Below are 18,897 nucleotides of genomic sequence, written 5' to 3' on the forward strand. Positions count from 1 at the left end.
CACCTTTGGCAGTGATTACAACTTCGAGTCTGCTTGGATACAAGCTTGGCTCACCTGTATTTTGGGACTTTTCCCATTCCTCTCTGCAGATCCTCTCAAGCTCTGCCAGGTTGAATGGGGAGCGTCGCTGCACGGCTAAGCAATTTTCAGGTCTCTCCAGAGATGTTCGATCAGGCTCAAGTCTGGGCTCTGGCTGGGCCACTCAAGGACATTCAGAGACTTGTCCGGAAGCCACTCCTGTGTTGTCTTGACTATGTGCTTAGGTTTGATGTCCTGTTGGACGGTGAATTGTCGCCCCAGTCTAAGTTTAAGCGCTCTGGCGCAGGTTTTCATCAAGGATTACTCTGTACTCGATCGATCCTGACAAGTATCCCAGTCCCTGCTGCTGAAAAACATCCACACAGCATGATGCTGCCACCACGCTTCACCGTAGGTATGGGGCCAGGTTTCCACCAGACGTAACACTGGCATTCAGGCCAAAGAGTTCAATCTTGGTTTCATCAGACCAGAGACTCTTGTTTCTCATGGTCTGGGAGTGTTTAGGTGCCTTTTGGTAAACCCCAAGCGGGCTGTACATGTGCCTCTTACTGAGGAGTGGCTTCTCTCTGGCCACTCTACAATTAAGGCCTGATTGGTGGAGTACTGGGAGATGGTTTTAGGCTGGGTTTCTGTACAGCACTTTGATATCAGCTGATGTGAGAAGGGCTTTATAAATACATTTAATTTGACTTAGTTGTCCTTCTGGAAGGTTCTCCCATCTCCACAGAAGAAGTCTGGAGCTCTGTCAGAGTGACCATCAGGTACTTGGTCACCTCCCTGACCAAGGCCCTTCCCCCGATTGCTCAGTTAGGCCAGGCGGCCAGCTCTAGGAAGAGTCTTGGTGTTCCAAACTTCTTCCATTTAAGGATGATGGAGGCCACTGTGTTCTTTTAATGCTGCCTCAACACAGTCCTGTCGCGGCGCTCTACAGACAATTCCTTCAACCTCATGGCTTTGCTTTTTCCCTGACATGCACTGTCAAATCATGTCCAATCAATTGAATGTACCACAGGTGGACTCCAATCAAGTTGTAGAAACATCTCGAGTATGATCAATGGAAACAGGATGCACCTGTTTCGAGTCTCATAGCAAAGGGTCTGAATACTTAAGTAAACAAGGCATTGGTTTTTCCATTTTAATACATTTGCAAACATTTCTAAAAACCTGGTTTCGCTTTGTCATTATGGGGTATTTTATGTAGATTGATGAGAAATGTTTTATTTAATCCATTTTAGAAAAGGCTGTAACGTAACACAATGTGGAAAAAGTCAAGAGGTCTGAATACTTTCCAAATGCACTGTAAAAACCTTATTCTAGTCAAGGCTCATCCTATACAACTACTGCTGTACACACCTTCCCTATTCATATACTGTCCACACTGTCCATACACAAGAAGCATATACATTGAGTCAATCAGTTATGTTGTGACAAGGTATAGGTGGTATACAGAAGATAGCCCTATTTGGTAAAAGACCAAGTCCATATTATGGCAAGAACAGCTCAAATAAGCAAAGAGAAACGACAGTCTATCATTGCTTTAAGACATGAAGGTCAGTCAAGTGCAGTCGTAAAAACCATCAAGTGCTATCATGACACTGACTCTCATGAGGACCGCCACAGGAAAGGAAGACCGAGTTACCTCTGCTGCAGAGGATACGTTACCAGCCTAAGAAATTGCAGCCCAAATAAATGCTTCTGTCACAATCGTTGTATGGAGGGGACCAAAGTGCAGCGTGGTGTGAATACATTCTTCTTTATTGAAGGAAGAACACTTAAACAAAACGATAAGACGAACGTGACTGCGCTAACGTGCAACATAACATAGACAATAACCCACAAAATACCCAAAGAAGATGGCTTTCTAAATATGGTTCCCAATCAGAGACAACGATAAACACCTGCCTCTAATTGAGAACCAATCTAGGCAAACATAGACCTACATAAACACCTAGATGGTAAACAAACCCATAAACCTACAAAACCCCTAGAGAGTACAAAAACCCTAGATGAGACTAAAACACAAATACCACCCTCATCACACCCTGACCTAAGCAAAATATATAAAGAAAACAGGTCAGGGCGTGACAGCTTCACAGAGTTCAAGTAACAGACACATCTCAAGATCAACTATTCTGACGAGACTGCATGAATCAGGCCTACATGGACGAATTGCTGCAAAGAAACCACTGCAAAGGACACCAATAATAAGAAGAGACTTGTTTGGGCCAATAAACACAAGCAATGGACATTATACCGGGGGAAATCTGTCCTTTGGTCTGATGAGTCCAAGTTTGGGATTTGTGGTTCCAACTACCATATCTTTGCGAGACGCAGTGTAGGTGAACAGATGGTGTGTGGTTCCCACCGTGATGCACGGAGGAGGAGATGTGATGGTTCTTTGCTGGTGACACTGTCTGTGATTTATTTTGAATTTAAGCCACACTTAACCATCATGGCTACCACAGCATTCTGCAGCAATATGTGATCCCATCTGGTTTGCGCTTAGTGGGACCATCATTTGTTTTCAACAGGACAATGACCCAACACACCTCCAGGCTGTTTAAGGGCTATTTGACCAAGAAGGAGAGTGATGGAGTGCTGAATCAGATGACCTGGACTCCACAATCACACGACCTCAACCCAATTGATATGGTTTGGAATGAGTTGGACCGCAGAGTGACGGAAAAGCAGACAACAAGTGCTCAGCATATGTGGGAGCTCCTCCAAGACTGTTGGAAAAGCATTCCAAGTGAATCTGGATGAGAGAATGCCAAGAGTGTGCAAAGCGGTCATCAAGGCAAAGGGTGGCTAATTTGAAGAATCTAAAATATATTTTGATTTGTTAAAAACATATTTGGTTACTACACAATTTGTATGTTTTTTCATAGTTGATGTGGTCACTATTATTCTACAATGTAGAAAATAGTAAAAATAAAGAAACCCTTGAATGAGTAGGTGTGTCCAAACTTTTGATTGGTACTATATATACAGTGGGGCAAAAAAGTATTTAGTCAGCCACCAATTGTGCAAGTTCTCCCACTTAAAAAGATGAGAGGCCTGTAATTTTCATCATAGGTACACTTCAACTATGACAGACAAAATGAGAAAATAAACCCAGAAAAACATTGTAGGATTTTTAATGAATTTATTTGCAAATTATGCTGGAGAATAAGTATTTTGGTCACCTACAAACAAGCAAGATTTCTGGCTCTCACTGACGTGTAACTTCTTCTATAAGAGGCTCCTCTGTCCTCCACTCGTTACCTGTATTAATGGCACCTGTTTGAACTTGTTATCAGTATAAAAGACACCTGTCCACAACCTCAAACAGTTGAATAAATCATATATGTGTGTGTGTGTGTGTGTGTGTGTGTGTGTGTGTGTGTGTGTGTGTGTGTGTGTGTGTGTGTGTGTGTGTGTGTGTGTGTGTGTGTGTGTGTGTGTGTGTGTGTGTGTGTGTGTGTGTGTGTGTGTGTGTGTGTGGAGATACTGTAAAGGAAGAGAAGCTTATGTCTGACCCCAGAGAGATATGCCACCGACAAAAGCATTTCTTTGTCAGCTACTGGGTCTACTATACAGACATAGAAAAATAAAACTAATATCAGTCATACCATAACTTCACAAAAGTTTCTAAACTTTATTAGGATAATATCAAAAGTAAGTCCGGCCATTGTTTATTGACAAAATACGAGCAGACCAGGGAAAAAAAATGCACTACCCTCCCATGTGGCCCACCCCCCAAAGCCAAAAATAATCATTTTTACAGCCCTCCCCTATTTTTGATCACCCCCCCCCCCGATGTGTCCCTGAGGATGATTCTCCAATCGATCTTTAATTGCTATTAGGTAGTGATGTAGACAGTACTGTGGCACCTTTACTGGGTCATCTCTAGTTACCTCAGCCACAAAATCATCATTATGGCTAAACCCCGCCTATAAATAGCTACAATCTCTCTTATTAAACTCTTATTTTAAACGAAACTCTAACCTTAACCCCATATTTAACCACACTACGAACATTATGCCTAACCCTAAGATTAAATGAAGACGAAAAAACACATTTTTGATCATTCTTTGTGATGATATTTTGACTGTCTGGCTGTGGTAACTAGTGACAACCCTTTAACTGCTCTATCACGAACCACTGGGAACAGGTTGCCTGGGAAACGGCCGCATGGCAACAGGATCAGAGCCTGGGAGTTGTCTGCCGCTAGGTCTGCTCCCATTTTATCGCATTTCTTCACTAGATGGTGTGCAAGCCACTGGAGAGTAGGCTGCACTTGCTCGCGCACAGTAGGCTACGGCTCCAACAAAACAAACCTGGAAAACTACATTATACGACGCGCCATTTCTTTAGGCTTTTGAGGAGGAAAGTGTGGGAATAAAAGCTTTGCTTTAAGGTTTTCATGCGACTTGGATAATATACAATCCAGCTGTGATGGACATAATGATTGCGGTGCAGGATGTGTGCGTCTCCAGTCAATGGCTTACAGCTATAATTCTCAGTCTGTGCTGCTTTTTGCCTTCGTGCTTACCCGCTGGACAAACTGTGGACTATGCATCGATTGAAAGTGTGGTCACCCGACAAGGCGATACGGCTCTCCTGAGGTAAGAAAACAAGCAAAGCAGCTTCAATTTCCCTCTGTCTCTAAATTCACGGACGACAGAGTTTCAATATCTAACCAAATAGTGCTGTGACACAACAATAAGCAGCCTATAATTTGATACATTTCAGTTTTGCATTCAATGTTAGCAATTCTAAACTGGGTCACTCGCGCTACAAAAAACAATCCATTCTTAGCCCGTGTTTTTTTCATAGAATTAGAATCGTAGAATGGAGGAACCTAACTATGATGGGATCAGCCATTTTGGTCAGGGGTTGGCCAACCATTGTTTTCCAGTGCTGTTATGAGATATTGTGTAAAATAATGAATTTGAAGAATTTATCTGCACTGTAAAGCAGGGCCATGCACAGACCTTTCTGTGGGCAGGTGCTCAAAATGAAAAAAGGGCACTCCCCCTTGAAAAAAAAAAAATTGGCTTTCATAATTCATATCTCGAAATTCATAACATACTGCCTCTGTAGCAAACATTTGTAAATGTTTTAGTATAGGCCTATTTATTTCTGCAACACACTCATCACAAGTTGTAAGCAAGCTAGTTACAGTGATTAAGACATGATTGACTTCAGAAAAATAGGGTAGGCTATTGATTAAATAAAATTTCATTGGTCACATACACATTTTGCAGATGTTATCGCAGGTGCAGTGAAAGTACACACAAATCCCCCAAAATGAAAAGAAATTGAGAAGTATCAGAACGATCAATGTCAGAGTCCGAAATATATATGTATATATTTTTTTCGTGTGCAGAAGGTCCTTGGTTCAAGCCCAGGTTGGGCGAGGGACGGACGCAATACTATTGCTTCCGTCCTTCGCCTAAACAGGGCTTGAACCAAGGACCCTCTGCACACAAGAAAACATAGACAACAGTCACCCTTGAAGCATTGTTACCTATCGCTCCACAAAAGTTGCAGTCTTTGCAGAGCAATGGAAACAACTACTTCAAGGTCTCGGAGCAAATGACGACACCAATTGAAACACTACTAGCGCTACTATTTCACTACCGCTAACTAGCCATTTCACACCGGTTCCACTCACCGCAATAATCAGTGATCAGGGTCACGGCACCAATGTAACTGTATTGTTTCCGTCCCTCTCCTCGCCCCAACCTGGACTTGAACCAGGAACCCTCTGCACACATTGACAACAGTCACCCTCGAAACAACTACTTCAAGTCTAAGAGCAAGTGACATCACCGATTGAAACGCTACTAGTCCGCACCGCTACTTAGACATTTCTTACCGGTTATAGATAGATGTATGTATATCTATCTATAACTATCTATCTATCCTGGTTGAGAGAATGCCAAGAGTGTGCAAAGCTGTCATCAAGGCAAAGGGTGGCTACCTTGATTTCATATAGTGAAGACAAACTTATTCTTAAATGTAGAAAATAGTAAAAATAAAGAAAAACCCTTGAACGAGTAGGTGTGTCCAAACTTGTGATTGGTACTGTGTGTGTGTGTCTGTGTCTAGACAGACAGTGTGGCCAGTATATAAATAGTAAATGTGTGTACAGCAGTAGTTATCTAGGATTAGCCTTGACTAGAATACAGTATATACATATGAAATGGGTAAAACAGTATGTAAACATTAAACTGACCAGTGATGAATGACTATGTACATAGGGCTGCAGGGTAGAGTACCGGGTGGTAGTCAGCTAGTATCAGTGACTAACTTCAGGGCAGGGTACTGGGCGGAGACCAGCTAGTAGTGACTATTTAACCGTCTGATGGGCTGGACATAGAAGCTGTTTTTCATTCTCGGTCCAAGCTTTGACGCACCTGTACTGTCCTTTCTCCACATTCCATACTGAACAAAAATATAAACGTGACAATCAGTCAATTGAAATAAATTCATTTGTCACTAATCTATGGATTTCACATGACTGGACATGGGGGTGCAGTCATGGATGGGTGGGCCTGGGATAGGCCCATCCACTTGGGAGCCAGGCCCACCCACTGGGGAGCCAGTCCCAGCCAATCAGGATGAGTTTTTCCCCACAAAAGGGCATTATTACAGACAGAAATACTCCTCAGTTTCATCAGCTGCCTGGATGGCTGGTCTCAGACGACCCCACAGGTCAAGAAACTAAACTCAGCAAAAAAAGAAATGTCCCTTTTTCACCAACCTGTCTTTCAAAAATTATTTGTGAAAATCCAAGTAACTTCACAGATCTTCATTGTAAAGGGTTTAAACAATGTTTCCCATGCTTGTTCATTGAACCATAAACAATTAATGAACATGCACCTGTGGAACGGTCGTTAAGACACTAACAGCTCACAGACAGTAGGCAATTAAGGTCACAGTTATGAAAACGTAGGACACTAAGAGGCCTTTCTACTGAAAAACACCAAAAGAAAGATGCCCAGGGTTCCTGCTCATCTGCATGAACATGCCTTAGCCATGCTGCAAGGAGACATGAGGACTGTAGATGTGGCCAGGGCAATAAATTGCCATGTCCGCCTAAGATAGGGCTACAGGAAGGACAGCTGATAATCCTTGCAGTGGCAGACCAGGTGTAAGACCTGCATAGGATTGGTGCATCTGAACATCACACCTGTGAGACAGGTACAGGATGGCAACAACTGCCCGAGTTACACCATGAACGCACAATCCCTCCATCAGTGCTCAGACTTTCTGCAATAGGCTGAGAGAGACTGGACTGAGGGCTTGTAGGCCTGTTGTAAGACAGGTTCTCACCAGACATCACCGGCAACAACGTTTCCTGTGGGCACAAACCCACCGTCGCTGGACCAGACAGGACTGGCAAAAAGTGCTCTTCACTGATGAGTCGCAGTCTTGTCTCACCAGGGGTGATGGTCGGATTTGCGTTTATTGTCGAAGGAATGAACGTTACACCAAGGCCTGTACTCTGGAGCGGGATTGATTTGGAGGTGGAGGGTCCGTCATGGTTTGGGGCGGTGTGTCACAGCATCATCGCGGCTGAGCTTGTTGTCATTGCAGGGAATCTCAATGCTGTATGTTACAGGGAATATATGGAATATATTCTCCTCCCTCATGTGGTACCCTTCCTGCAGGCTCATCCTGACATGACCCTCCAGCACGACAATGCCACCAGCCATGCTGCTCGTTCTGTGCATGATTTCCTACAAGACAGGAATGTTAGTCATCTGCCATGGCCAGCGACGAGCCCGGATCTCAATCCCATGTCTGGGACCTGTTGGATCGGAGGGGGAGGGTTAGGGCTTTGGAACTTGCAGGTGCCTTGGTGGAAGAGTGGGGTAACATCTCACAGCAAGAACGGGCAAATCTGGTGCAGTTCATGAGGTGGAGATGCACTGCAGTACTTAATGCAGCTGGTGGCCACACCAGATACTGACTTACTTTTGATTTTAACCCACCCCCCTTTGTTCAGGGACACGATTCAATTTCTGTTAGTCACATCTGTGGAATTTGTTCAGTTTGTCTGTTGAATCTTGTTATGTTTATACAAATATTTGCACATGTAAAGTTTGCTGAAAGTGAATGCAGTTGACAGTGGATGTTTCTTCTTTTAGATGTGGATGTCCTGGCTGGCATGGTTTACATGTGGTTTGCGGTTGTGAGGCTGGTTGGACGTACTGCCAAATTTTCTAAAATTACGTTGGAGGTGGCATATTTGGGGCATTATGTTTTGTGACAAAACTGCACATTTTAGAGTGGCTGTTTGTTGCCCCAGCACAAGGTGCATCTGTGTAATGATCATGCTGTTTAATCAGCTTCTTGATATGCCACACCTGTCAGGTGGATGAATTTTCTTGGCAAAGGAGAAATGCTCACTAACAAGGATGTAAACTAATTTCTGCTTCAAATTTGAGAGAAATAAGCCTTTTGTTCGTGTGGAACATTTCTGGGATATTTTAGTGATTTTGGTTGATGAAACGTGGGACCAAAGCTTTACATGTTGCGTTTTATATATATTTTTCAATATAATTCACCAGGCAGGACAAAACTATGTCCCACCAAAAGATGCTGAAATTTCAGGCGGTCTTTTCGAACAGCTCTTATACTGAAAGTGTATTATCATTTTCACAATTCCACAAAAGAAAAACATATTTTTAACAGTACTGAGCCTTTAAAGAGAAGGTGCGGCCCTGAATACGAAGGACTATTTAATTTAAGTGATAAAACCTACAACAAAATGCATGTTTTATGTATTGAATTAAAAAAGCTGAATTACATCTAGTTGTCTGGCTTGGCCTGTGAACAGCAGTGATGAGATATTGTTAGTTATTTTGTGATTAATAGTTGATGGCGCTCATCACAAAATTACCTTAGCAACAGCGATGATGGAGTGCACAATTTTGCCCTATTCTCTGCTTGCCCGACGGCTGTCATGTCAAACCGACTTACACCTCAGACGATCTCTCTAGAGAAGAGTCTAATTCCCTGGTGTCAATCTGGGTTGCTTGTGATCAGTGGCAGAAGCTGTGCCTGAATCCCAATGATTCATTGGGCTAGAGATTATCCCTGTGGTATGAATCAGCTCAACAAACAAGTTTACCACTCCACAACCACCGGGTCATTGACTCTGTGCAGCTCTGACAGACTGGAAATGGATATGGGGACCATTTTGAAGGTCCTTGGCGTTTAAAAAAAAAAAAAAAAATGAAGAGGTCATTTCACGATGCCAATTATAGGCAAAATAACCTATATTTCTTGATTTGAAACTCAATGCATTTTCCGTGTGTATGCAGTCGGTGTGGCGTTATCATTTCACTCTGTTCAACTCTGTTAAACTAATGGATACTGGAAAGCTCTTAAGCTGCTCTACTTGCCTCTCTGCCTTGCATCTAATTGCAGCTTATCGTTATCACCAGGATGACTGGATGTGTTGATATTTGCACTGCGATAAGGGGTATTCAGAAAACTGACTGTTTTTCAAAATCCGAATGAAGCTCAGATTGGACTTTTCCAGTACACTGGGGCCTTTGTTTTCAGGAAGGCTTCAAACATAACCATGTAGCTGGAGACTGCAACCATAAAACTGTCTGAGATCGCTGACCCTCTTTTTCCAGACCATAGACTATTATAAGGCAATTTCTTCCATTCTGCTGAAGCTGATTACAGGAAGAAAATGGTGAGCATTCTCAAATGGTGACAAACCCAGAAGCATACAATTAGTCATTGCCTCTGTATTATAGAAGAGCTCCCAAGAGGAATGTTCACTCTGTCATGTGTTCATTATTTCTCCCTCTTCTTCAATTCTTAATGCTGCATTACTGTGGCCTTCTGTGTTCCCCCTGCCTCCCTGATTTATGTTGGACAATGGGTCCATATCAATTAAATGGCTAGGGCTCTTAGAACAAAAGGAATTGTCCGCATGTGCATAATCTTCCTTTTAAAGGCCCAGTGCAGTCAACTTGACTTTCCTAGGTGTTATATATTTTTCTACACTATGCGGTTGGAATAATATTGTGAAAATTATGATAATACCCTTTAAGTGTAAGCTGTTTGAAAAGACCGCCTGGAATTTTAGTCTGTTTTGGTGGGATGGAGGTTTTGGAAAATTTAGTTAATAGACCAATAAGAAAGAGTACCAAACCTTTCTGCCTATAACAGTTTTCCCATTCCCAGACGGTCCTAGCAAAATTATTGCTTGAGAAATGTCTAATGGCTAATAAGCTATTTTTGTTTATTTTTGACCATTTTAATTGATAACAGGGTACTTATTTGTTACTCAGAATTTGATATTGCGATTAAAAGCGACTGCATTGGACCTTTAATATTTTTTAATGACCTAAAAACTTTGCCATTTTCCTAATGGGGTCCTTTTCCGTCATTAACAAGGGGCCTTGTATTCTGAATCAGTTATTGTTGGTTTTATGCCATGCATGACTGCATAGTTTCATGTATCTGGTGCATTTTACATTCAAAGGGGTTTCTGAACCAGTGATTCCTCACGAAACTCAGTGATTCCTCACACAACTCAGACAAAAAAATACAATTTTGGAGAGTTTATTAGAATAGAATAGCCCTTTGGAGGAACAATTGCTGAGATAGTTGGAGTCATTAAAACTTATTTTTTTCCACCACTCCACAAATTTCTATAGTTTTGGCAAGTCAGTTAGGACATCTACGTTGTGCATGACAAGTAATTTTTCCAACAATTGTTTACAGCATCACAATTCCGGTGGGTCAGAAGTTTTACATACACTAAGTTGACTGTGCCTTTAAACAGTTAGGAAAGTTCCAGAAAATGATGCCATGGCTTTAGAAGCTTCTGATAGGCTAGTTGACATCATAAGACACCAATGTTTGCTTTGTAGCACGTACAGATGAGACACAATGGAGTCTTAAAGGAGGCCTTGGTAAGGCCAAATTGTCATACATATGCCAATGTTGATCAATTATTTCTCAGTTATGCTTTTTCATAGTTATGCCAAATATAGGTCAACTCCTTCCTCCAAATGACTATTCTATGGATTACAGTACATGAAAATCCCCCAAATCATGTTTTTTTTTTTGTGCCCCTCAGCTGCCATGGGGAGCGCACCATCAATGGGATCATCTTCTCTATTATTTACTGGTGTGATGCCATTGAGATTGACGGATAAGCCTTAACTCTTCACATTAAATGTTCTGCATGGCTAAGTAAACTATAGCACGGGACAATTCTCTTGAAGGCAAAACTGGTAAGGTATTAAAGGAAATCCATTCCTCCAAGATAAAGCGATTATAGGCCTAAACAAATGTAAACTGTGCTAAACTGTAGCCTGCTGCATAGGTATGCTTAGCCTATATCTTGAATTGACATTATGAATATGATACTGACATGGCACATTATAGATGATAAAGCCTGTAAAATATTAGCCTATTCAGTCTAATATAGTCAAAAGAGGGGCGTACCGTAAGTAGGCTATTCAGTGCAGTCATAATAAATCCGAGGTCCAATTGAGGGGGTTCTTCCACCACGATTCGAAAGGGGGTTATAGTGGCAGTTGAATAACTTTTTTTTCCTTAAATAAAATGTATTTGTCACATACACATGGTTAGCAGGTGTTAATGCAAGTGTAGCAAAATGTTTGTGCTTCTAGTTCCAACAATGCATTAATAACCAACGAGTAATCTAACCTAACAATTTCACAACAACAAGTGTAAAGGAATGAATACGAATATGTACATAAAAATATAGAAATGAGTGATGGCCGAACGGCATAGGCAAGATGCAGTAGATGGTATAGAGTACAGTATATACATTCGAGATGCGTAATGTAGTGTATGAGAACATTATACAAAGTGGCATTGTTTAAAGTGGCTAGTAATGCATTTAATTACATCAAGATGGCAAGATGCAGTAGATGGTATAACGTACAGTATATATATATGATATGAGTAATGTAGGGTAAGTAAACATTATATAATATAAAGTGGCTAGTGGTAAATTGATAACATCAATTTTTCCATTATTAAAGTGGCTGGAGTTGAGTCAGTATGTTGGCATCATAACCAAGATGGCTTCAAACCAAGATGGCATACAGTGCCTTGCGAAAGTATTCGGCCCCCTTGAACTTTGCGACCTTTTGCCACATTTCAGGCTTCAAACATAAAGATATAAAACTGTATTTTTTTGTGAAGAATTAACAAGTGGAACGACATTTATTGGATATTTCAAACTTTTTTTAAACAAATCAAAAACTGAAATTGGGTGTGCAAAATTATACTTTCGCAAGGCACTGTAGCAGTTCAGACGTCCTTTGTCCTCGTCGTGTATATATATATACACACACACACACAACTTTTTTCACATACATTTTATTTTCCATCAACTCCTCTTCAAAACACTCTCCTGCAACCCGCCTCACCAATTTATATTTATAAAAAGTATTATTTACCTCAAATCTGTAATACTCCAAGGAGCTAATCAGAAGCTAGTTCAGAAGCTAGTTAGCTTCTTTACTGGCAAATCGTTAGTATTCAGCTAACCACGGTTTGTGGTCATCAGCTATCCTTTAGCTTGAAAATCTATCACCAGTTTTGTACGACGCAGCGCGGCTCGGAACGTAACATACCAGACAAATTTTTCTCTCTATGGCCCTGGATTTCAACTGCTCTCTGGACATTCATACCCAGATCTTACAGCTAGCTAGCTGCTATCCGTGTGACTATCGGCTTTCGTCGATTCCGGAGCAAACATCAATTATTCTGGAGCTAGCCAGCTCCGTCAATCACTCCTGAGTTCCATCAATCACTCCTGGGCTGCGGTCACCTATCCTGACCCGTTTTTCTGCCTACGCGGAGCCCCACCGGGCCTTCACAACTGGACTGCCGACGTTATCTACCCGAAGGAGATCCGGCTGGCTCCTCTGTCGCGACGTTACCTGAACGCCCATCTGCGGCCTGCTAACTGTTAGCGGTCTTACCGGCTGCTATCTGAATAGACAATCGGACAATTTATTTATTATTATGTTTCTTCCTGGGCTTCTAACTATATCTATTGTTTTTATTGTTGTTGTGTGATTTGGATTAATCCCCTCTACCACACGGAACCCCACTAATCTACTGACGGAACGCAAGAGGTGGCTAACAACAGACCTCCATCCTATGCTAGCTTGCTACCGATGGCCTGGCAAGCTGTCTAAATCGCCGTGACCCCCAATCAACCTCTCCACTCACTGGACCCTTTTGATCCCTCGACTCTGCATGCCTCTCCTTAATGTCAATATGTCTTGTCCGTTGCTGTTCTGGTTAGTGTTTATTGGCTTATTTCACTGTAGAGCCTCTAGTCCTGCTCACTATACTTTATCCAACCTATTAGTACCACCACCCACACATGCAATGACATCTCCTGGTTTCAATGATGTTTCTAGAGACAATATCTCTCCATCACTCAATACCTAGGTTTACCTCCACTGTATTCACATCCTACCATACATTTGTCTGTACATTATACCTTGATGCTATTTTATCACCCCCCAGAAACCTCCCTTTACTCTGTTCCATACGTTCTAGACGACCAATTCTTATTGCTTTTAGCCGCACCCTTATTCTACTCCTCCTATGTTCCTCTGGCGATGTAGAGGTGAATCCAGGACCTGCAGTGCCTAGCTCCACTCCTATTCCCCAGGCGCTCTCTTTTGACAACTTCTGTAACCATAATAGCCTTGGTTTCATGCATGTTAATTAGAAGCCTCCTCCCTAAGTTTGTTCTATTCACTGCTTTAGCACACTCTGCCAACCCGGATGTTCTAGCTGTGTCTGAATCCTGGCTTAGGAAGACCACCAAAAATTCAGAAATTTTAATTCCAAACTACAACATTTTCAGACAAGATAGAACTGCCAAAGGAGGCGGTGTTGCAATCTACTGCACAGATAGCCTGCAGAGTTCTGTCCTACTATCCAGGTCTGTACCCAAACAATTTGAACTTCTACTTTTAAAAATCCACCGCTCTAAAAACAAGTCTCTCACCATTGCCGCCTACTATAGACCACCCTCTGCCCCCAGCTGTGCTCTGGACACCATATGTGAACTGATTGCCCCCCCATCTATCTTCAGAGCTCGTGCTGCTAGGCGACCTAAACTGGAACATGCTTAACACCCCAGCCATCCTACAATCTAAACTTGATGCCCTCAATCTCACACAAATTATCATTGAACCTACCAGGTACCTCCCCAAAGCCTTAAACACGGGCACCCTCATAGATATCATCCTAACCAACTTCCCTTCTAAATACACCTCTGCTGTCTTCAACCAAGATTTTAGCGATCACTGCCTCATTGCCTGCATCCGTAATGGGTCAGCGGTCAAACGACCTCCACTCATCACTGTAAAACGCTCCCTGAAACACTTCAGCGAGCAGGCCTTTCTAATCGACCTGGCCGGGGTATCCTGGAAGGATATTGATCTCATCTCGTCAGTAGATGCCTGGATATTTAAAAAAAAAATGCCTTCCTAACCATCTTAAATAAACATGCCCCATTCAAGAAATTTAGAACCAGGAACAGATATAGCCCTTGGTTCTCCCCAGACCTGACTGCCCTTAACCAACACACAAACATCCTATGACGTTCTGCATTAGCATCGATCAGCCCCCATGATATGCAGCTGTTCAGGGAAACTAGAAACCATTATACACAGGCAGATAGAAAAGCCAAGGCTAGCTTTTTCAAGCAAAAATTTGCTTCATGTAACACTAACTCAAAAAAGCTAGCTTTAAGCACCAACTGTCAGAGCAGCTCACAGATTACTGCACCTGTACATAGCCCACCTATAATTTAGCCCAAACAACTACCTCTTTCCCAACTGTATTTAATTAATTAATTTATTTAGCTCCTTTGCACCCCATTATTTTTATTTCTACTTTGCACATTTTTCCATTGCAAAACTACCATTCCAGTGTTTTACTTGCTATATTGTATTTACTCTGCCACTATGGCCTTTTTTGCCTTTACCTCCTTTCTCACCTCATTTGCTCACATTGTATATAGACTTGTTTATGTATTATTGACTATGTTTGTTTTACTCCATGTGTAACTCTGTGTCGTTGTATCTCTCGAACTGCTTTGCTTTATCTTGGCCAGGTCGCAATTGTAAATGAGAACTTGTTCTCAACTTGCCTACCTGGTTAAATAAAAGTGAAATAAAAATTTCAAATAAATTGGCAGCACCACTCAATGTTAGTGATGGCTGTTTTTCAGTCTCTCGGTCCCCGCTTTGATGCACATGTACTGACCTCGTCTTCTGGATGATAGAGGGGTGCACAGGCAGTGGCTTGAGTGGTTGTCGTCCTTGATTATCTTTTTGTCCTTCCTGTGACATCGGGTGGTGTTGGTGTCCTGGAGTGCAGGTAGTTTGCACCCGGTGATGCGTTGTGCAGACCTCACTACCCTCTGGAGAGCCTTCCGTTTATGGGTGGAGCAGCTGCCGTACCAGGCGGTGATACAGCCCGGCAGGATGCTCTCGATTGTGCATCTGTAAAAGTTTGAGATTTTTTGGTGACAAGCAGAATTTCTTCAGCCTCTTGAAGTTGAAGAGGCGCTGCTGCGCCTTCTTCACCATGCTGTCTGTGTGGGTGGACCATTTCAGTTTGTCCGTGATGTGTATGTCGAGGAACATTAAACCTCTCCACTACTGTCCCGTCGATGTGGATAGGGGGGTGCTCCCTCTGCTGTTTCCTGAAGTCCACGATCATCTCCTTAGTTTTGTTGACGTTGAGTGTGAGGTTATTTTCCTGACACCACACTCCGAGGGCCCTCACCTCCTCCCTGTAGGCCGTCTCGTCGTTGTTGGTAATCAAGCATACCACTGTAGTATCGTCTGCAAACCTGATGATTGAATTGGAGGTGTGCATGGCCACGCAGTCGTGGGTGAACAGGGAGTACAGGAGAGGCCTGAGATTGCACTCTTGTGGGGACCCAGTGTTGAGGATCAGTGGGGTGGAGATGTTGTTACCTACCCTCACCACCTGGGGGCGGCCGGTCAGGAAGTCCAGGACCCATTTGCACAGGGCGGGGTCGAAGACCCAGGGTCTCGAGCTTATTGATGAGTTTGGAGGGTACTATGGAGTTAAATGCTGAGCTGTAATCGATGAACAGCATTCTTACATAGGTATTCCTCTTATCCAGATGGGTTAGGGCAGTGTGCAGTGTGGTTGAGATTGCATCATCTGTGGACTTATTTGGGCGGTAAGCAACTTGGAGTGGGTCTAGGGTGTGGGGTGGAAGTGATATGGTCCTTGACTAGTCTCTCAAAGCAGTTCATGATGACTGAAGTGAGTGCTACAGGGCGGTAGTCATTTAGCTCAGTTGCCTTAACTTTCTCGGGAACAGGAACAATGGTGGCCCTCTTGATGCATGTGGGGACAGCAGACTGGCATAAGGATGGATTGAATAGGTCTGTAAACACACCAGCCAGCTGGTCTGCGCATGTTCTGAGGATGCGGCCGGGGCTGCCGTCTGGGCCTGCAGTCTTGCGAGGGTTAAAATGTTTTACTCACGTTGGCTACAGTGAAGGAGAGCCCATTGGTTTTGGTAGGGGGCCGTGTCAGTGGCACTGTATTGTCCTCAAAGCGAGCAAAAAAGTTATTTAGTCTGTCTTAGAGCAAGGCATCGTGATCCGCGACGGGGCTGGTTTTTCTTTTGTAGTCCGTGATTGACTGTATACCCTGCCACATCGTGTCTGAGCCTTTAAATTGCGACTCCACTTTGTCTCTGTACTGATGCTTAGCTTGTTTTATTGCCTTGTTTAGGGAATATCTACACTCTATTCTGACATTTTTCCGGTCACCTGCCCTGATTAAAAGCAGTGGTTCGCACGTTAAGTTTTGCGCGAATGCTGCCATCAATCCACGGTTTCTGGTTGGGGAATATTTTAGACGCTGTGGATACAACATCACTGATGCACTTGTTAATAAACTCGCACACCGAATCAGCGTATTTGTCAATGTTGTTGTTCACCGCAATGCGGAACATATCCCAGTCCACGTGATCTAAGCAGTCTTGAAGCGTGGAATCCGGTTGGTCGGAACCAGCGTTGAACAGACCTGAGCGCGGGTGCTTCCTGTTTTAGTTTCTGTCTATAGGCTGGGAGCAACAAAATGGAGTGGTGGTCAACTTTTCTGAAGGGAGGGCAGGGGAGGGCCTTCTATGCGTCGTGGAAGTTAGAATAACAGTGGTCTAGGGTTTTCCCAGCCCTGGTTGCACAATCGACATGCTGATAGAATTTGGGGAGCCTTGTTTTCAGATTAGCCTTGTTAAATTCCATGGCTACAATAAATGTAGCCTCAGGATATGTGGTTTCCAGTTTACATAGAGTCCAATGAAGTTCTTTCAGGGCCATCGACGTGTCTGCTTGGGGGGGAATATACACGACTGACTATGATCGAAGAGAATTCTCTTGGTACATAATGCGGTCGGCATTTGATTGTGAGGAATTCTATATCAGGTGAACAAAAGGAGTTCCTGTATGTTGTTATGATCACACCACGTCTCGTTAATTAATCATAAGGCAAACACCCCCGCCCTTCTTCTTACCAGAGAGATGCTTTTTTTCTCTGTCTGCGCGATGAAGAAACCAGGTAGCATGTCTCGAGTGAGCCATGTTTCCATGAAACAAAGTACGTTCCAGTCTCGGATGTCTCTCTGGAATGCTACCCATGCTCAGATTTCATCTACCTTGTTGTCAATAGACTGGACATTGGCGAGTAGTATGCTCGGGAGCGGTGCGCAATGTGCCCGGGAGCGGTGCGCAATGTGCCCGTCTACGGAGCCTGACCAGAAGACCGCTCCATCTGCCCCATAGTTATTTTGGGTCGCCGGCTGGGATCCGATCCATATTCCTGGGTGGTAGGCTCAGAGGATCCGCTTCGGGAAAGTCGTATTCTTGGTCGTAATGTCAGTGAGTTGATGTTGCTCTTATATCCAATAGTTCCTCCCGACTGTATGTAATAAGACCTAAGATTACCTGGGGTAACAATGTAATAAATAACAAAACAAAAAAATCTGCATAGTTTCCTAGGAACTCCAAGCGAGGCAGCCATCTCTGTCGGCGCCAGAAGTTATAAGAAAACAGTGGCACAGCGGTGTAAGAAAACCATCCTCCATTGTTATTGGTTAGGCCGAGTTGTTCATGTTGAGCTTTCTTCTGAGGACTTGGCCAACATAGTATTAGCTTGATGATAAGTCATTTTTTGTAAAATGGAATATAATGAGTGAATGTAACTTGCTGAAATATACAGAAATGAAACACAGCAGTACACATTAGTACAGTAAGACTTGGACCACAAAATGTTGGCAAGAGTTTATCTATCCACACTGAGGATACGATAAAGATCCAAGTTTATTTTTGTTATTTAGGTTGACAGTCAGCTCTTGGCTGTAAAATAAATGCTGCAGAGGCCTTATTTTTTTGTAAAAATAATTGACCTGTCACTACTTTAGAAGTCTGATATTTTCATAAATGTAACATTGCCTTGTATCAACTTAGCGTTTGATGAAAACCTTTTTCGCTCTGTACAATAATTAGGGATGTAATGATTCACCGATAAGCATCGGTCCCCGATTTAAAAATATTGAAGATATGACTGCATCAGTCCATGGACCCCAAACTGATCCAAATATATCATGCATCAGTCAAATAGATTCTGCCTTCCCAGTGGTGCAGCGGTCTAAGGCACCACTACAGACCCGGGTTCGATCCCATGCGGTGTCGATCGTCCGCACAACTGGCCCAGCGTCGTCTGGGTTAGGGGAGGATTTGGCCGGGGGGGCTTTACTTGGATCATCGTGCTCTAGCA

The 18,897-nt window shown here is 43.0% G+C and overlaps 1 protein-coding gene across 1 annotated transcript in view; it reads left to right on the forward strand.

The window, feature by feature from the left end:
• The first annotated feature begins 4,180 nt into the window (after nt 1–4,180).
• Nucleotides 4,181–18,897, forward strand: part of negr1 (neuronal growth regulator 1) — a 354,799-nt gene continuing 340,082 nt past the window's right edge. The window contains 1 exon segment of the mRNA XM_046298141.1: nt 4,181–4,646. Coding sequence (XP_046154097.1) covers nt 4,477–4,646 — 170 coding nt within the window. The 5' untranslated portion in view covers nt 4,181–4,476.

This window comes from Oncorhynchus gorbuscha, linkage group LG14 (assembly GCF_021184085.1).
Source record: "Oncorhynchus gorbuscha isolate QuinsamMale2020 ecotype Even-year linkage group LG14, OgorEven_v1.0, whole genome shotgun sequence".
In the NCBI taxonomy this organism is placed as follows: Eukaryota; Metazoa; Chordata; class Actinopteri; order Salmoniformes; family Salmonidae; genus Oncorhynchus; species Oncorhynchus gorbuscha.